The 20,332-nt window shown below is 35.2% G+C and overlaps 1 protein-coding gene across 1 annotated transcript in view; it reads left to right on the top strand.

Annotated features, from left to right (window-relative positions):
- PSPC1 (paraspeckle component 1) overlaps positions 1-20,332 on the top strand; it is a 58,151-nt gene that overhangs the window by 10,470 nt on the left and 27,349 nt on the right. Inside the window, exons 3-5 of the mRNA XM_033104536.1 lie at positions 6,417-6,512; positions 10,241-10,437; positions 16,804-16,888. Of these exons, the coding sequence (XP_032960427.1) occupies positions 6,417-6,512; positions 10,241-10,437; positions 16,804-16,888 (378 nt within the window). The remainder of the gene's footprint in view (positions 1-6,416; positions 6,513-10,240; positions 10,438-16,803; positions 16,889-20,332) is intronic.

The raw sequence follows: 20,332 nt of genomic DNA, 5'->3' as shown, positions 1-20,332 counted from the left end.
AACTGATACCTTAAAAATAATGTTGGAGTTGCTTTCGTAAAAGCAGAAAAATGTATTTATTTCAATTTCAGCTCGAAAATATTTCCTTTAGTACAACCCTTTAAAATTAATATAAATGATACCTGCATTCACTATTTGTTAGCATTTTGCCCCCCTTCCTCCCCCTCTGCATCACAGATTTTTGCGCATTCATTTGAGAATCAATTACAGGTATCATATTTAACCCCTGAATACGTTAATCGGTATGTTTCTTCTGAGAATATTTTTCTCTTGTAAAGCCACAATATAATTGTCACACTGAGGAAATTTGACACTTATTCATTAGGATTCATTATTGTTATCTAATATACAGTCCATATTTAAACTCCCCCCATTTCCTTGTATTGTCCTTTATAACTTAATTTTTCAATCTAGTAGTCAGCCAGAGATCACACCTTGAATTTAGTTGTCGTGTCTATAATTTTCTTTTATCTGTAAGTTTCCCAAATGACAAAAATGTCAGTGTCATGACATTGGCATTTTTGAAGCATCCAGGACAGTTTTCAGAATGTGCTTCAGTTTGTATTTGTTTCTTAGGCTTTTGAGGGTTTGTACTGTTACTCTCTTAGTTTTGTAGGAGAGAAGATTTCAAGGCATTTTAGACTTTCTCCTTTACATCACCACCTGTTTTATACTTTTGGGATTTATTTATTTATGATACACCCAAGAATTTCTTATTAGTAAGCATCCTCTTTTTATAAAGTTTTTCTTACTGGTATGTTGTGAGTTTTTTGGGTTTTTTTCCCATGAAAAATGCTGCATAGTATTTCATTGTAACTGTCAGACTTAGCTATTCCTTTAGTGGACATCAGACATTCAATTATTAGACATCAGGTTGTTTCCCTTTTTTGTTTTAATAACTGACCTTGTGACAAACACTATAGTACATAAATGTTTCGTCACTCTTAGTTCCCTGGGTATAGATTTTAATGGGGCAAATTTATTCCAGAATTTCCTTGGTAAAAGTTTAAATGTTTTCTTTTTAAAATAATTGAACATTGGTAACCTAATCTTACTAGAAAGTCAAGGATGCAGAATGCATGCTGAATTGTACAGCCTTTAACTTAGAAGAAAACTCTTGACTTGCATTGTGTGAGGAGTAATCTTTTCTGTTACAACTATTGATGTGATTCAGATCTTTGTTATTTTAGCATTACTCTATTTGCTAATTATCTGTCCCTTTTCTTTTCAAGAGCAAAATAATTAGTTTTTTTATACCAGTCCTCTTCCAATTCTGTTACATTTCTGTGCTTTCTTTTGACTCAGGTGAGAGATTTTGTGACTTTGGTAATGATTTTTAAGATTGACTGGCTAGAAACTTAAATCACTTCTTATTAGTAATCAAAGAAAGGCAAACTAAAACTTTTGTCTTTTTAATCTATTGGTAAAGATTTTAAAATACCCAGTGAGTAAAAGTGAAATCACATGAGTGTTTTTGGAACTAATGGTGCTAATGGAAATTGGTCATTTTGTTTCTGGAAGGGTTTTAGGTACTGGGTGTAAAAACTTGAAGGTTCTTTTGCCTCACGAATACAATAGAGTTTATTTTAAATAAATATCTTGGCTCAAAGGTTTGGTGTATAGCACTTTATGTATGGTTTATCACTTTCTAATAACAAAATATTGGACAAATCTAAATTTCTTAATAAAGAACTGGTCAAGTAGATTATACTTACAGTAGATTAGTACATAGTTAATTTGGTAAGAATTTTTCATGACACCGGAAACGCAACATTCATGCAAAGACTTGTTTTAAAGGTAGTATATACCATAGTGATTAGTAGTTGCCAGAGACTCAGGGGAAGGGGAATGGGGAGTTGATGGCTAATGAGTTTGTGGTTTCTTTTTGGGGTGATGAAAGTGTCGGATTAGATTGTGGTGATGGTTGCACATACTAAAAACCACTGAACTGTACACTTTAAAGGGGTGAATTTTATGGTATGTGAATTGTATCTCAATAAATACAAACAAAACTAAAATTATGAACTCCACATTTGTTTATGGCAGAGCATTTAGCTATGCACATATGTTATCTAACAACTGCTCTAAATCTTTTTTTCTCCTATAAATAAAACATTCATTTAGCAAGTAAAAAGAGAAAGGACATAAAACTAGAATGTGTACTGTGATCCAAATTTGTGTTAGTAAACTGATTAGAAAAAAGACTGGAAGTAAAAATGTGAATATGTTAGCAGAAGTTATTATATTTGATTATAATGTGCTCACAAGTGTATCTTGGGGGGTCTCCAAGACCATCTCTGGGTTTGGTGGTTTACTAGAAGGACTCAGGCCTCAACATATAGCCTAACGACCAACATTTATTACAGTGAAGGAATACAGATCAAAATCAGCAAAGGAAAAATGTACGTGGGGTGAAGTCTGGAAGAAACTAGGTGTAAGCTTCTAAGTCCTTTCTGTTGAGGGACTGTCTTAACTCCTCTAGCAGTTAGTTAAGATAACACAATGAAGTGTTAAAACTACTAGGGGAACTTGAACTGACCTTAAGAGTGTAGGGGTGGAGGTGGAGGGTAGAGTGTCAGTTTTGTGAGTTCCCTTATATCTGGCAAATACTAAAATTTCAGACTCCCGGAAAGAAACAAACTTAGAAGGTTTATGCTCAACATAAACCAATTGGACAGTTTTGGCACAGAAAACCAACCTTATCAGTTAGGGTGATGGAATAGCAATTTGAGGCTTGCTTTGGTAACTCTTTTCTGCACACAAGTGATTGTTCCATTAATAATTTTTAATACTTTTCCTATTTTATACTCATGCTTAACTGTACATTTTCCAATGTTTTATTTGCTTCATCATATACCTTTCCATTAAACAGGGTTACTTTTAGATTCATAAAAAACATTTCTTTAATAAAAACAACAATGTAATATTTCTTTGTTTATATATTGGAAACATAAGAGTTTTCTAGTCATACCTGCTAGTGGTGGAAGTATATGTTTGGTATAACATTAGTATCAGTTGGGTCCAATTTCAGGTTTTTACTTTCTTTTTTGAGCAGTCCTAATTTGTAAGGGTTGATATTTTAGTACTTATTTCTAGAGGTCGTCAAAAGAACAAAAAGAAAATTTAAAAAATAGAATAAATTCATTGTCCCCCCACCCATGCCCCTTTTCTTCCGCCTCCCCCTACTCCGGTTCAAGCTGTTGTTTCTCAGTCTAGTTGTGTAGGACACAGCTCCCTGGCCCATGCTGGTATTATGAGCCTTGCGCTCCCCAGCTGAGGCAGCCGGTCGCCAGTGGTCGGTCGGCCACTCACAGCAGCTCACGGAATTGCTCTTGCCTGCTGCCGGCCATTCACGCTGGCCACCGGGCACTCATGGCAGCACATGGCAGCCCACGGCAACACACAGCAGCTCACACCAACCTCCTCCCGCTGCTGGCAGCCCAGCTCCAGGGAGAGCCATTGTTCACAATCTTAGCTGTAGAGGGAGCAGCTCACTGGCCCATGTGGGAATCGAACTGACGACCTCGGTGTTAGGAGCACGGTACTCCAACCACCTGAGCCACCGGCCGGCCCTTTTATTTTCTTAAAATTACCATGTGGCTCCCTAGAATCATTTTATAAGTCGGAGATAACGTTATCAGGTTCTAGTGATTTTCCATTTTTCCTCCATCATAAAACCTTTCATCATCCTAGGAATTATTTTATCGTTACTCTTTAATTATCAAATATGCTAAAAAAAAGACATGATAAAACCCCCACAAAACAGTACATGTTTGCAACAATGATTTAGTAGTGAAACAAATTTTTGGTATGTAATCCTTTTTTTTTAATTGCATGCGCAAAATGTTGCATCATCTTTCAAGTGACAATTTTTTTATTACTGTGTTCTCACAGTTCTAAAGAGATACTTGAAAAAGTGAGGAAAGATCAATCACACATATATATTCATCATATAACGTATCATTACAGAAAAAACATGGAGACCTTAAATGTACACGAATTGGTATGGTACATACCTACATCTGTAATGGTACCATTTTATATTGTCATACAGGATTTCTAAAGAAAGCACATATACGTGATTCTACAGAAAATTATACCTAGCAGAAAGGAAAATCTGAAGAGATGTTCATGAAATTGATTAGAGGTTCTCTCCAGTGATGGGATTTCACAGAACTTCTATGCAATTTACTATGTTGTTTAAATTTTTCTGCAATGTAACATTTATCAATTTTACAACAAAACTATAATTCAGAGGCAAGGAAAAGAGGAAAAAAAGCCCACAGATGATAGTAACTCCAGATTTAACATTATGGTTGATCACTTGGATTTATTTCCTTTTGATCTGTTTTTTTCTATATAATATTTACCTACATTTGTAAAAAAAAATGTAAATTTAGTAATTACACCTATAAATTAAAGTTATTTAGGTTTGTAAAAAAACTTGTTAACACCTAAAGATTGAAGTGAAATAAACAAGAGGGGTGAGATAATGGACAAAGGGAGTGCCTACAGGGAGTGACCCGTACAATGAAAACATAAATGTTCACATTTTAGCATATATTATCTCAATAAATAAAAAGTAAGACATAGTCCCTTAAGGACATCCCTGTATACCACACATTGTTTTTTTCTTTGTATTATGTTATGTGAGTGTAGTTGTGACTGATCTTTCCTCACTTATTTATCACTTTGGAAATGGAATTGCAGGAATAAGGCATAAATGTATAACATTTGTATGTATTGGTCAAGTTCTCTCCCAGAGGGCTGTACTCCCCCTAGCCCCCTAGTGTATAAGAGTGTCTCATCGGCCATATTCACATGTTGAAAATTGCAATTTTATAGTTAACGACATTTGACATTGATAGTATAGTACTCCTTGTGTTCTCTAATTTTGTTCACTATTTCCTGAACTCATCAAATCAGTCTTGTCAATTCCAAATAATTGTCATGTTCTGAGTGATAAGTGATCTTAGTACATTTTTCTTCTTGAGTTTCCTTTTCTGATTTTTCTCTTTGAGTGGCGGTGTCCACGTGATATTGAAGTTTCTGTCTTTGTTGGTCTCTACTCAGGTGGTGTTCTTATTTGGCCCTAGTAGTATTCTGATGTTTGTGCTCCTGCTATGGCTTCCAGTGGCTAAGTGCTGCATAGTCTTCATTTTGTCCCTGGGCCCCTTTGGGTCCTCTTAGAAGTACCACATGCTCCTGTTGGTTGGATGGGCTCAGGACCTTTCAGCTTTCTCATACCTTATTGGGGTGCCTGTACTCTTTGATGTTGTTTTTACTCATTCTTCATTATGTTTCTCTTCCTACATGTTGGGTATGAGGTCTCACCCTGGAAATTGGGGCCTAGAAATCCCTTTTCATTTGGGTTCCCACTCAATTTATGTGAGGTTTCTATAATTTCATTGTCTCCATCACCCCAAAATATTTGCTATCTGCTTTTAATTCTCCCTCTAAAATGTCTCCAGTAGCCCAGGAATTGTTTTTAAAAAATCATTTTGTATCTTTCCTTTCCCTGTATTTTAGGATTTAAAGTCTCTGTTAATCTCTGGATCTTTATTTATTTGTAAAGGGTTGTTTTTGGCATCCAGAAAGCCCCTTCACTTCCTTAGCTTTTCTGTTAACATTTTAAAGGTTAACAGTGACTTGTTTCTCTCTGAAGCATCTCTGTTCAGAACGCAGTGTAAGTAGGTTTTACTATTGCTTGCATGATGAGAGACAGATAGCAAGGAAAAATGTAATATCAGTATATCATCCACTCCACTCATTCTCCTTTTTTGTCTGTCCCCATTGACTTCTCCCTTCATCCTATTTTACTTAGGAAGATAGTAAAGAAGGAGGGTTTCCAAGTCATATCTTTCATCTTCCACTCTTGTCTCCCTCTTCCCTCAACTTCCTCCTTGAATATGTTGTGTCTTACGACTCCCCCTGCTTCCATTTTGCTTGATTGGTATCTTTTAGGTCTGATTTTAGACTTTAGAAAGACTTCACTGAAGAGCACTGGTTAGCCACAGAGAGGCTAGGGGTGCATGGCGTTGGAAGATTGAGGTGTGGAACATGGGAAGGCGACACCACATACATAAAACATGAGTTAGATACTCTTCTTTTTCATTGTACTTTGTAGACGTTAACTGCAGAGGTTGCACAGGTTCATAGTTATTGGTTTACTTTTCTGTCGTCTTGCACTCTATGCTCTAAAAACAAGCATTCATCTTTGTCGGCTTTGATGTTCACCTGTGTCTGGTGCAGCAAATAGTTATCGACAGATTGTGTGAGTATTTATGATCACTTCTGAGACATTTTTCTTGAGAGACATTTTCCAAGTATATATCTTGGAATTATAAAAAATTTCTAGGAGGATAATAATTCTAGACACTATATTAATTCTTAATTAATTCTTTTCACCTCTCCAGGACCCCACGTCCAGTCATTGTAGAGCCTATGGAGCAGTTTGATGATGAAGATGGCTTGCCAGAGAAGCTAATGCAGAAAACTCAACAATATCATAAGTAAGATTTTATTGATAAAGATATTTTAGATATGTGCTATCAAGGGTATTTATTACATTTGTTTTCAGGTATTGTTGGATTATAAGGTGTTCTGTTAATTGGCCTGGTCTACATGGCTAAAACATTACCTTAGAAAAGTCTCTACTTTTATAAGTACAGCAGGGGTGGGTAGGTAGGAGGCGACTGTCAGTAATATTTATGCCAGAGAAACAATGAAATCTAGATATCATTTAATTAGTATACTTCAGGTATATATTCAAAGGAGACTTTTTTGGGAGGTAAGGTGGAGGATACAAAAACATGTAACATTTGCAAGCATGAATTCAACAAATGGTGGAATGCCTTTGTTCCTGGCACTGTTCTAGGTGCTACCAGCGCAACTTTGAATTCTTTCTGCCCTTGTGATGCTTACATTTCTGGTGGTGGAGATATAAAAAAACTAACGAACAAAGATTTTAAAACATATATAAAGTAGTGAGAAGTACTATTTTAAAAAACCCCACTAAAGTGAGGTGTAAAGGCTTAGATCACAGATCATGCATATTTAAAGTGGTTCATACTGGCAAATGGTTCTCTAGAAATAGTATACCAATTAATACTCATTAGTGTATGAATAAAAGTATTTTTTCTTCATCCTGACAAAGAAGGGGATGTTGTGATTTTAAGGTTTGGTAGTCTGTGTTCAAAATGGTATTTTATGCATAGTTTTTTAATTAGCATTCTTTGATTTTAGTGCAGTTGAATGTTTTTTTCCTTTTACGTAGTTGTGTCAAATGACAGATAGGAGTGCTTGCTGTGTGCCTGGTTCTGGAGATGCATGGGTGAAACAAAACTTACTAGAAATTCATGCTGTGGGGTTGGGAAGGTGGCTAAACAATAAAACATGGTGAAAAGATGGGGGAAAGGGGGTGCTAGGGACCAGGGGAGTGTGGCTGTTTTATACAGAGGGTTAGAAAAGCCTACCTGAGAGGGTGACATTTGATTAACTGCATGAAGTAGGACAAAGCTAGCCATGTAGCTGCCAGAAGGGGATGGAGTAGAGGACAGTGATCTCAGCAGAGGGAATAGGAACTGTCAAGGCCCTGAGGGAGGAGGACTCTGTCCTGCATGTTCCAGTCACAGAAGCAGGTCAGCTGGAGCTCATGAGTGACTGCGAGTAGCAGGGGGGAGGCAGAGATAGGGCGCATTGGGGGGAGTGCAGGATGTGAGGCATTGGAGGCTGGTGAGCTGACTTGGGCTTTTGCATTTGATGAGAAAGGAAGAAGCAGAGTTGTGACTTAAGCTTAACAGGAGCTTTCTGGCTGTTTTAAGGTAGATTATAAAGAGCTAAGGGTGGAATTGGGGAGATAAGTTTAGGAGCCTGTTGACATGGAGTAGTAGTCACAATGTGATGCTGAGAAATGGTCAGGTTATGGGTACAGTTTGAAAATAGACTTGGGATTTGGCTGATGCGTTATGGGCATGTGGGAGAAAGAGTTAAAAGGTTGATTACAAGGTTTTTAGCCTAAGTAACTGGAAGTATGGAAGTTGCTGGTGACTGATTGGGAGAATCCTGTAGGAGTTGCAGATTGGGAAAGGAAGATCAGGAATCCTGTTTTGGACAGGGTTAGGCTTGAGATGACTTCTGAATATCCAGGTGGAGATGTCAAGTCAGTAGTTGGAGTTTCATCTGATTTTAGGTGAGCTGTCCGGGCTAGACTTAACCTCATGTGATAGAAAACTGTGTCAAAGGGGTGAACCATGGAATACTCCAGTTTCATAGAGGTTAGGAAGATCAAGAGGAATGAGGCAAAGACAGAGCAGTCATTTCTGCAGCAGGCAACCAGCAGTGTGTGTCCTGGAAATGAGGGAGGAAATTAGTACAGGGAAGAAGTATCAGTAGTAATCAGTTGTGATTCATAACCATTTTAATCTCTCTTATTGTGCTATTTTTCAAAGGCTGATTTCCTGTTCTCTCGACACTTTTTTCTGGTTATAGCTAATCATTACAAATGTGAACTAGAGTACAGTGGTACCTCGATTTTCGAACATAATCTGTTCCGGAAGACCGTTGAGTTCTGAAATACTCAAAAACTGAGGCACATTTTCCCCATAGAAAGTAATGTAAAATGGATTAATCCGTTCCGACCTTTAAAATCAACCCCTAAAACTGCAAATTTAGCATGAATTTTACTATCTGATGATGCCAATAAAATTTATGGCATTTGTAAACCAAAATGTTCGTCCACGGAGACGTTCGAAAACTGACGTACCATTGTATATTTTTGGTTTTAGTAGAGAACTGGAATTATAAGGGTGTGTTATACAAGAAATGGAATGTATAGACAATATTTGTTTATAGAATGATTAATTTGTTTAATTATCCCAGCAAACCTTGTAAGATACCATTATAGTCCCAATTTTGTTATAATACTAAAGAGTTATGCTCAGAAGGAAATGTACACAAAGCATAAGAGCCACAATTTAAATTAATTTCTTTCTTTCTTTTTTTTTTAAAAATTCCTTTTTAACTCCCCAGATCCATATTGTTTTAGAGTGTTTCCCTTGGAGGAAAAAGAATTGTTAATATTTATTTTTGTAGTCAATGTCTGAAGTAGGAAGGACTGGCTAATAAACAATTCTTTCAGAAAAATTAGTGGGTGGTGGATTACCCCCATTCCTTACCCTTTCCCAGTCAGTGCTTAAAAAAGAACAAAATCAAAGTCTTTTTTTAGGGATAGACTATTTGGATCATGGTTAACTTTGTGATTTTCCTTAAATACCTTTGGAGATATTTGAAGCTCTTTCTTGATAAAAGGACATCTTTCCTCTGTGGCTGACAGCCTCTTGTTTATCTCCCAGATTTGTCCCACGCATTAATCTTTCCCTCCCCAACCCGAAATAAAAGTTAAATTTATGAATACAAGGCATCTATACTTTTATTGGTGGAGTGGGGTTAGTGTTATCAGTACTTGTTAGTAGAAGCTATGATAGGCAATTGTAATTAATTGAAGAATTTCTTTGAATTTCGGGTATATTCGTAGGTCTTTATTTTTTTAAAAAAATTTTGGTCATTTGCTCATAGTTTTTTTATTCAAGAAATATTCAATTATACAGTGTGTCAGGTACTGTCTAGGTACTTGAGGTACAGCAGTTAACAGACATTACATGTCCCTACCAAGTTTACAGTCTAGCAAGAGAAACAAGTATTGAACAAATAACTACAACTGTAGTAAATTAGGCCTTTATTTTATTTTTTTTATTAATTTTTTTAAGTCCTTTAGTTTTTGGCCTAGCCAATTAGCCTGGCACATAGCATTTAATAAACTCTATCTGCTTTTACTACGATCCCTAAAAGTTTGAGAAAAAAAAAATCTGATTCCAGACATTTAGCTTAGGGCACATTTAATTCATATGTTGAAGACTGCCGAATGTGAAATTGTTTGCTGAATGAATACCAGAAAGTCCTTTTTGGAGGTGATAATTAGGGGAGTATAGGTTATAGCATCTGATTGCTTGGGTTTGAAGCCTGGCTTCATTACTTCTAAGTTGGGCATCCTTGGTCCATTTTTCAAACTCTGGCTTGTTAAAACCTGCATTACAATATTGCCATGAGGCAGTTTGTGTAGAGTACCTGCCTGATACAGTGCCATGAACATTGTAAGTGCTCAGTAAATGGTAGTTCTTGTTAGCTTTGTTGTTTTACCTTTTAAACATACATTTCTATATCTTTTAAAATGTAAACTTAGGGAAAGAGAGCAGCCACCACGTTTTGCTCAGCCTGGGACATTTGAATTTGAGTATGCATCTCGATGGAAGGCTCTTGACGAAATGGAAAAGCAGCAGCGTGAGCAGGTTGATAGAAACATCAGAGAAGCCAAAGAGAAACTGGAGGCAGAAATGGAAGCAGCCAGGCATGAACACCAGTTAATGCTAATGAGGCAAGGTAAAAATGGGTTTTCATGTAGATGTTCCGATTTTTTTCTTGATGTTCATTTATATTTCTTATTGGTACCTATTATTGTTTAAGTAGCCAGTTAGGAGTCTAGAGAGACAGTTGCAACTCAGCGCATTAAAAACAAAAACCTCCCTTTTCCGAGAGAAGTTCCTTTAAAAGAAGTATTTAAAATCACTTTTTACCTTACATGAGTAGTATTATTGGAGGTAATTAATGTTATTAAATTTCGCCAGTAGCAAATACATGATTCTGCTTGCAAAAAAAGAAGCACAGTGGGTAATTCTTGCTAGGTAGTTAGGACATAAAGTCTCATATCAAGATTTTCTTCGGTGGAAAGAATTAGGACAAATGCTGGCTGTGTAAGATTATTATTACATGTCAGGTTACAAATGGATATTCTTTGGCAGAGATAAAGGTTCATGTGTGCTGGTGGATATGGGGATTTGGGGAGAATAATTTCTTAGTAATTGGCAAGAACATGTTAAACATTTGAGACTGCGCTAACTGAATTTCTAAGAGTAGTCATAGAGGGTAATAGTTTACTCTCATATTTACTGAGCAAATACCTAATAACATGACAAGATGTTTAAATATATATCAGAAGCTCATTTCTTGTCCCTTTTCTTCTTTCTAGGTTTTTTTTTTTATTCCTATCTTTATTATTTCTCCTTTTTTTCTGTTCTTTAATTCTCCAAATAATTTTTCCTAGTTCTTCCTATCACTCATTTTTCCCACTATCTGTAATAGTTTTGTATTCTTTTTAAAAATTTGTTTTGTATTTTTAAAGATTTCTATTAAAATATAGCTAACATAAAATATTATATTAGTTTCAGGTGTACACCATAGTTATTCAGTATCCATAAGCCTAAAGAAGTGGTCAACAACTATAAACCTAAAGAAGTGATCACCATAAGTCCAGCAGCCATGTGACACAGTCCCACCCTATCACAATATTACTGACTGTATTCCCCATGCTATACAGTATACCCATGACTTGTTTTATACCTGGAAATTGGGACCTCTTATTCCTCTTTACCTCCCCCCCGCTTTTGAAAATTTTTAAGTTACAGCTGACATTCAGTATTATTTCATATCAGTTTCAGGTGTACAGGCGAGTGGTTATAGACATTTATGTAGTTTACTAGTTTTGTACTTTTTTTTTTTTAATTAAAAAAATTTTTATATTGGGGAACAGTGTGTTTCTCCAGGGCCCATCAGCTCCTTCAGTCTAGTTGACGGCACAGCTCAGCTCCAAGTCCAGTCGCCGTTTTCAGTCTTAGTTGCGGGGGCACAGCCCACCATCCCATGTGGGAATTGAACCACCAACCTGTTGAGAGCTCATGCTCTAACCAACTGAGCCATCTGGCCGCCCCTAGTTTTGTATTTCTTAAATTAAGCACCTAATTTTTTTCTATTATTTTTCTCTTAAATATTTTGTTTTAGTTTTTCTAATAAGGCCTTTCAGGAAATGTTGATCTACCTTCTCTTGGCTGCCCTAGACGTCAAGACACCACAGATGCCTGTCTGGATTTCTGCAGTAGCTTTCTTATTGGACTTCCTGCCATCCTCCTCTAAGCCATTCTTTATATTAGAGCCAGTATTGCTTTGAAAGATAAAAATTTGATCATCATTCAATCTCTGAATCCTTTTGGTAGATTCTTATTTCCTTTAGAACAAAATCTCGTTTTTTTACACCCCCCCGCCCGCCCTGTTCAGTAAATGTTTATTGAGCAATTATGATGAAGTCACTGAATAACTGCTGATGCCATGTAGGGAGTTTACAAAACAAAATTCAATTCAACGAACAGTAGAAACTAGTCATATATTTTTGGTTTATTTGGATCCTAAACCTAGCAGTTCTGTAAGTTTACTCTTCTAATAAAACTGAAATCATTCATATCATGTAGTATTTTTAAAGATAGTCTCGCATAAAATTTGAAAATTGTTGTTGATGAGAGTCAAGAATCAGTAGCTGCTTAGAGCTGGAAGAGAGAGCTTCAAGTTTATCCAGTCTGGTGGTTTTGTGGCTTTAAAATTTGGTTACACACCAGAACCAATTGGGACATTTAAAACATTTCAGTTTCCTGGGCCCCATGATTGCTCTTGCGTTTCTGTCCAATGTGAATTGTTCTTTGCTCATTGCCTGCCAGGCACTTTGCTGCTTGGTTTCCCCATTATCTACATTCGTGCCATGGTTAGGAAATAACATTGATTAGAAGTGAAAGCATTCACATATATTTATTGCTGCTACTGACAGACAGTAGTATAACACTGATTGCTTCAGCACAGATTTACTGTTAGTTGTAGGAGACACTGTCTGAGGTACTGAGGATACAGTGATGACAGAGCATCTCTTTAGGCCTCAGAGCTCTGTGAGCGCTCAGAAACTGCCTTACCCCGAGGGCATTTCGACATTCAAAGCAGAGTAATTTTTTGTTTTTTTGTGTGTGGTTATAATCCCTGTTAACAATACTTCATTTTACAATATGAGGAAAGCACATTGCTACTGGGTTTACTTCTGCTGAAGTACATCTTGTATTTATTTCAAAAGGTCTGCAGGTGATAAATTCATTTCAGTGTTCAATAAAAATTTTAAAATTTTCTATTTTGTTCTGCAATTATGTATTTCACCCATCATTTGTGAAGATGTGTTCAAGTGGGGGAGGGACTTGAGTTATTCTTAGTCCTGTGGGTCTGCAGAAATGAATGGCTCTCAAGTTGACCTACCATGAAAGTAGAAAACTCAGGCGGTACAGAAAAGGTCCCTCACCCCTGTCCCGCCTCTGCTTTCTTTGGAAATCACTGTTCTGTATTTTGTTTCTTTTGTGCCTTTTAATGAAAAAAAATCATGCATGTCCAGGGTAGATGTGTGTGTATTTATTTTTAACAAAAAAGTCCTGTTTTTCTGCACCTTGCTATTTTACTTTTTCCACAAGTACATAAATAAAAGTCTGCTTCATCTTTTAAATATTTGCACAATATTCTCTTAAGTGGCTGTAATTAACTTAGTTCCTTCTTTACTGGTTGGTATCTAGTTCTCTTTCTAGTTTGTTAGATAAAATAATGCTGCAATGAATATGCAGTGAATATTTATGTATATATCTTAGCACATTTTTATAAGTGTTGATTTTTATTGGACACACCAGTGCCTTTTAATAATTGCTTCATTTATACTTTACTGATGTCATTTCTATATCCAAGTCCCTTTACACTTATTACAGGTTATGTTTTTCCTGTTCTTTCTGTTTTTGATCTGAAGTATATTAGGCAGTTCCTGAATTTCCTTCATGGTTATTTTTGTGTTACTTTTGTAATTGTAATTCTATAACTCTGAATGGATAATATTAACTCTGCCTTTCATTTTGCTGTTACTCTCCATTGTTCCACCACTGGATTTTTCTTGACTATATTATCATTCTTTATGTATGCCTTTCTACTGATAAATAATAGAAGTATATTTCCTTTAAACAATATCTTTTGATTCCTGATTACCAAAGAAAATACAAGGAAATAGGCATATTCAGCTGCTCCTCCTTTCTCTTTTCCCCTCAACTTTTATGTATTTGTTTCTGATTTGTCTGGATGTACGACACTGACTTAATTTTTTTTTCTTGAAGTATTAAAGCTGGCTTTATTTTGGTGAGAATATTTAAGTTTTCTCTCAAGCAACTGTCAGTTATAATAGTGTTATCAACTATATTCACCAGGTTATATTATACATAGATCCCCAGACTTTACTCATCTTAAAACTGAAAGTTTGTACCCTTTTACTACCTTCTCCCTATTTCTCCCACTTTCCCAGCCCCCGATAACCACTTTTCTACTTGCTTGTTTCTATGAATTTAAATTTTTTTTTGTGTTTGTTTTTTTCTTCTTTCTGACTTATTTCACTGAGCAGCCTGCAAGGTCCATCCATGTTGTCTCAAACGACAGGATAGCAACACTTAGAAAAATTTGCTAACATACATGTGTTTCTCATGGCTGAATATTCCATTGTGTATGTGCATGTGTATCTTTTTGTATGTCCACTGTGTATGTATATGTGTGCACACAGGTGTGTGTATTTATGCACACCCCGTTGGATATTACAAACACTGTATCTTCTTGATCCATTCTTCCCTTGACAGGAACACTTAGGTTGCTTCCATATCTTGGCTAGTGTGAATAATTATGCAGTGAACAATGGGGGTGCAGCTAGCTCTTCAGTGTTCTCTTTTCATTTTCTTTAACCATAATCTTCATGTGTTTAAATCTTAACCTTATTTTAAATAGGTTGAGTCATGATTTTTCTTTTTATCACTTGATTGTCTGATGTTTATCTTCATGGCTTCTTTAAGAAGCGTTCATAGAAACAACAGTCCTGGACTTCTTACATGTTTTAAAATACTCTCTGATCCTTGTACTTGAAACTGGTGCTTGAATGGTAAAAATTCATGGATTCCCCCCACCCCCCATTCCTTTCTGAAGTACTTGATAGCATGTTTCATTGTCTTCCAGCATTGAATGTTCCTGTGAACATTCTGAACAGTCTGAAGTAAGCCTGGGTTTTTTTCCCCCCATGTAAGTGACTTGATTCTTTTACCAGGCTTCCATAAGAATTTTTTCTTTTAAAAATCTAGTAACTTAACCAGGATATGTTTTCCCCCCAACATTTTGTTACGAGAAATTTTAAACATAAAATACTTGAAAGAATTTTAAGGTGTTCACTACTTAGATTCTGTTAACATTTTACCATACTTGCTTTATTACATCTTTCCATCTGTCCGTTCTGTATTCAAGATAATATCTTGTTGTACATCATGATGTTTCAACCTTTCCTTGGGACTAGATAATGTCTTTTCAATCTGTAGATTCGATTTTTGTATTTCTAGAAAGTTGACTTGTTAGATCACAGCATACATTCAGTTTTCATAATTTGAAGGTTATTAAATTGAGAAAACACTTTCTTCTAGTAAATCAGACTTTAAATTTGTCTATATCCCCCTCTGTTCCCTTTTGATGTGTACCTATATTTATGATATATATTGAAATTATAGTATAGATAAATTTTTTTTGTTCTTTTATTAAATTTGTTAGGTAAGCATTTAAAAATGTTATTAGGTCTAGTAAGTGCTTCATATTTATGGATACCTTTGGATTATATTTTTAAGAAAAATTCCTATGAATGTGGTTTATTGTATCAAAGGGTAAAAACATATCTAGTTATATATATTTTTGGCAATTTCCCCCCAAAAGGATATTATTATGGCATTGTACAGATATATACACTTTAGTGAGCTTTCAGGAACTTTGGCTACTAACAACTTAAAAAATAATTTAGTAAATGTAAAATGGTAGTTTTGTTTTAAGTTGATAGTGCTCCTATTTAGTTTCGGATAAGTTCTTATCTGATGATTTGGTTGTCCGATCCTTTGAGCTAATTACTCTACCAGTGTTACAGGTAAGGAAATATCTGAGAGGTTAAAGCAGCTTTCTCAATTGGTACAGCTTATTAAAAGGAGAAGAAGATCCAGTTGTCAGAAAAAAAGAATTCTTGTTCTTTTTTTCATTAATTTTCATGGAAGAAATTTAATACATATTTTTACATTTATAATTATATATATGGCTAGTCTCTGTTAAGAGCAGCTAACCTATAAAACTGGTAAAATTGTTACAGGACATACTGGATTGACTTTCTTGGACAATTAATGATCGTAGGACATTTTCCATACTTCGGCTAATTGAAGAATTTCCTCTTAGTAATATAAGTAGATTATATATTGTTGGCCTTAGTAGGTTTCTCTTGCTAAAGTTAATTATTGTGATAGTTGTGTGGCTCTCATTGTTGGTCGCACAGTGGAGTCATTTATGCTGATTGTGTTGGGAGAGAGAGGTTCTTTGGGCAGTGTGCAGTGTCCTGCCTCACCACTCCTACTGTTTGTCTGGTCTGGTTCTTATGTGCCCTTTGATGTCTCCCAAGGTGCCTTTTTGGGCTTTGCACTTGCTGCTGGAAAATTTCTCATTTGTATAAAAGGATGTAAGTGAAAATATAGCCACTGTTTATTCTGTTTTTAGTATGTTCTAGGTCCTATATTAAAAAAAAATTAGTACATATTTTGATTTCGGAACAAAAGGATAAGTTTTATTATTTTCTTCGTACAAATGAAGAAATAGGCCCAGAAAGGGTGTTAATTTGATTAATCACACAGCTTATAATCTTTCAGTATCAGATGATAAGTAGACAGAAGAGAAGCTAGGTGCATGAATATGAATAAGTTACTAAATATATTGCCGGTAAAACAGAATCTGTATGCTTATCTATATAAAAACACAAAGAGAAGCTAAAAATATTAATATGCAATCAATATTTTATAGATTTAATGAGGCGTCAGGAAGAACTCAGGCGCTTGGAAGAACTCAGAAACCAAGAGCTGCAAAAACGGAAGCAAATACAACTGAGGTAAAAAGAACATCATTGCAACATATGTGAGCACTCATAGTTCTCATGTGTTATTTATTACTAACACACCACTCTGCCTATTATGAACAAGTTGGACAAGCTGGAAAATACAAAAAAAAGGTCCAGTTTGAATATGGGAATTACTTCACAAACTAGCATAATTCTTTGTTATTCTTACAATAATAACAAATATTAACAAATATTTTTTAGCTGGTAATGGACTTTGCATACATACATTGTGAACTTAACATAAGGAGCTTAGGTTTTATTGTGTGTAATTTATTGTAAAAGGCACTATGATTTACTGGACCATTTTTCCCGAGATGGATGTATTTGAATTTCTCTTAGTTCTAATTTTTTTCTTGTGTGTATCACTACTACGAAGCCCTTTATGCATATTTGTGCTTCTGATAATTTGTTTAAAAAAGGTTTCTGAAAATGGAATCCATGGTAAAAAGGGTTTGGGCATTTAACTTTTGAGTACATAATAGATGGATGGTTTAAAGATGATTTCAAGATGGTTCAACTTAAAATCTGTTAGGTTAAATAAGGAAATTTGGGAGAATGGTTGATCCAAGATGTGTAAACAAAAATTAACAGGTTTCTTTGTACCTGCAATATTTAATTGTGACATTTAATGAGATAAATGTTACTTTTATAAGTTTCAAAAACGTAATAGTTAATACTAAAACATAAATATAATAATTAGGAAATATCATAAATAAAACTATGATAGATTAAAGCAGACTTAAAATGTTTGAAAGTGCTATAAAAGTAGTAAGTGCTTGCGCTAGGCAGTAAGTTGCTCATAGGAAATAAAAAATAAGAAAGCAAAAAAAGTCAATGAGTGAACTGTCTTTGCTATCTGGGGATAGGTAGTATTCCGTATATTTTGAGTTTTTCCAACTTTGTACTGGTTTGCCAGTGTACATGTGTTTCTGTCTTTTAGTCTAACCTATTTCTCAAATTACGGCATTTGTACAGGCATCAGTCTTCTAACCTGCAAACTGTCCGAAAGTCTTAAACCTAACCCCAGAAATTGTAGGGGGTGGAGCTTTAACAAACCCTCAGCTGATTCCGATGCATCCTAAAGTCTCAGATTCACTATTGTATGCACCTTCCTGCATGAACTCCTTACATGAGGGACCTTTTTTCAGTGGCTTTCTTATTGCTTCTTTCCTTTTTATGTAAATATGTTTGAGTCTCTCCTATTTTTACTAAGAAAAGGAAACCTCCAGTCTTGTGACATAATACTCTTATCTGTAACCAGCTTTGTCCTCTTACATTTATGCTTGACAACTGGGCTTTTAAAATTAGTACCCCACCATTTGTGTACTGAAAAAAATATTTAAAACCAAACAGAATATGGAAGAACCCAAAGTAGGATACAAGTTTAACAAATGTACCTAACTTTATATTATAAGTGGATAACGTTATCACACCAAAAGCATATGGGGAAGAAAATAAGGAGCCTAAATAACTTTGGAAGGTAGTATCTTAACTGGATACTATAGGACAGTAACAAAAAGAATAATATATAAATTCTGTAATCTAGTTAGTAAATTTTTTCCTCACAGAAATCTGGGTTAGGAATTCTGAAACTACTTTGTGTATATGCTTTTGTTTTCCCTTTGATCAGGTCTTTATTGAGAATTTTATATATATGTATGTATGTATGTATGTGTATGTATGTGTGTGTGTGTGTGTGTGTGTGTGTGTATATACTATTTTATGTGAACAAATTAGTGAGTCTCAGTAGTAAGACCCTGGTTTCTCATTGTTGGAGAAAGAAAGAAAAGAGAAAGATTAAAATTAAAATGATTTCTGTGGTGTTGAATGAACTGTGGTGTCAGTATGAACTGTGGCATTTAATTTAGACAGATTTAGAAATAGAGATGTGTGTATATGTGTGGGTTCATACATACATACATTTTATAGCACTCTGCCCCTAGAAGCCGTGGTGCACATCTGTAGTGCCCAGGTTTTTGTTTAGAAACACCATTCTCTAGCAAAAGAAACCAGGTTAATTCCAGGACTGAAAATGAATAAATATCTTGTATGAGACAGTAAGAATGTATTCAAAAAAGGACATGTTAAAAGGACATAGGGGCCCAGCTGAAGCAGCTCCAAAATGCCAAAGTTGGAACAATTTTAACAATAAAATAAAAAATGATAGTACTAGATTTTAATCTAAGATAAATTTCCATGAGTCCATACTAATAGAAGTAAATAATTGAATGAATGAATAAAGAAAGAAATGGAAATCGGGCAGCCCATCCTTATGGTGGAATTCCAATGAATAAATTCAGAAGGAATGAGAGAATCACCAACGCGCAAACACTACAGTGATAATTGTTACAGACAGTTGTCTACTGATGGGTGCTAAAGTTGTTGTGCCAAAATTTGAGAAACAGGATTTGCATAGTCTCCAATCTCTAAGATTCCATTAGGCACAAATGGAAAACTAGTAAAGTTGAGATAGCCAGCAGACACCATTACTAAGCGTTAAGGTTTATGTCACCTGTAATAAAGACTGACACAGGGAGTCCCTTGATATGATGAATTTAGAAGGATACAGTGTCACTTCTGTGGTTTTCTTGCCAAACATAACTTCATGCTAGTCATGAGAAAACTTCAAGACAAACGCAAATTGAAGGACATTCTACAAAATAATCAGTTCTCTCTAAAAGTGTCAAGTTCATGAAACACCAAGAAAAACAACTGTTAACACACTGGAGGAAACTAAGAGGAAGTAATAATTAAATGCCATGTGGGATTCTGGATAAGGTCCTGGAACAGAAGGACATTAGTGGGGAAACTGGTGAAATTTGAATAAGATCTGTAGTTTAACTCATACTATACCAGTGTTAATTCTTGGTTTTCATAATTGTACTATAGTTATGCAACATGTTAAGATTAGGGGATGCTGCCTGAGGGATATATAGAAACTACTATTTTTGCAACTTTTCTGTAAATTTTAAATTCATTTAAAAGAAGGAAAAACAAGAAAAGTATCTTGGGTATTGGGGATATAGTGGGGAACAAAAGATAAAAGTTCTGCCACTGTGGAACTTAGTCATATAGGAGGGAGGCAGACATTAATTGGAATGATCAGATTATTAAAAGAAAGTGAAGTGCACAAAAATAGTATGGCGTACTTATTGGAATTTTTAATAGGTTACCTAGTCTCACAGGGAGTTGCTTTACGTGGTAAGTATTCTGGGTAATTTTTCATTGATTTTTCATTGACCTTTATATGCAGGGGTATATCAGATTTAATTTGAAATTCAGGTAACTGTACTAATAGTAAAAATATCTCAACACTTAGGTGATAATTTCATGAGTAACCTTTATGCTTGGTTATGTTCTAGCAGATACAGTTACAATTCTTACCCTGTGCCTGGTGGCTGGGGAGTTTCTTTTGAAATTTCTGTAAGAATCTTG

Source organism: Rhinolophus ferrumequinum, chromosome 4, assembly GCF_004115265.2.
Source record: "Rhinolophus ferrumequinum isolate MPI-CBG mRhiFer1 chromosome 4, mRhiFer1_v1.p, whole genome shotgun sequence".
In the NCBI taxonomy this organism is placed as follows: domain Eukaryota; kingdom Metazoa; phylum Chordata; class Mammalia; order Chiroptera; family Rhinolophidae; genus Rhinolophus; species Rhinolophus ferrumequinum.
This window is presented reverse-complemented; position numbering and strand designations above follow the sequence as displayed.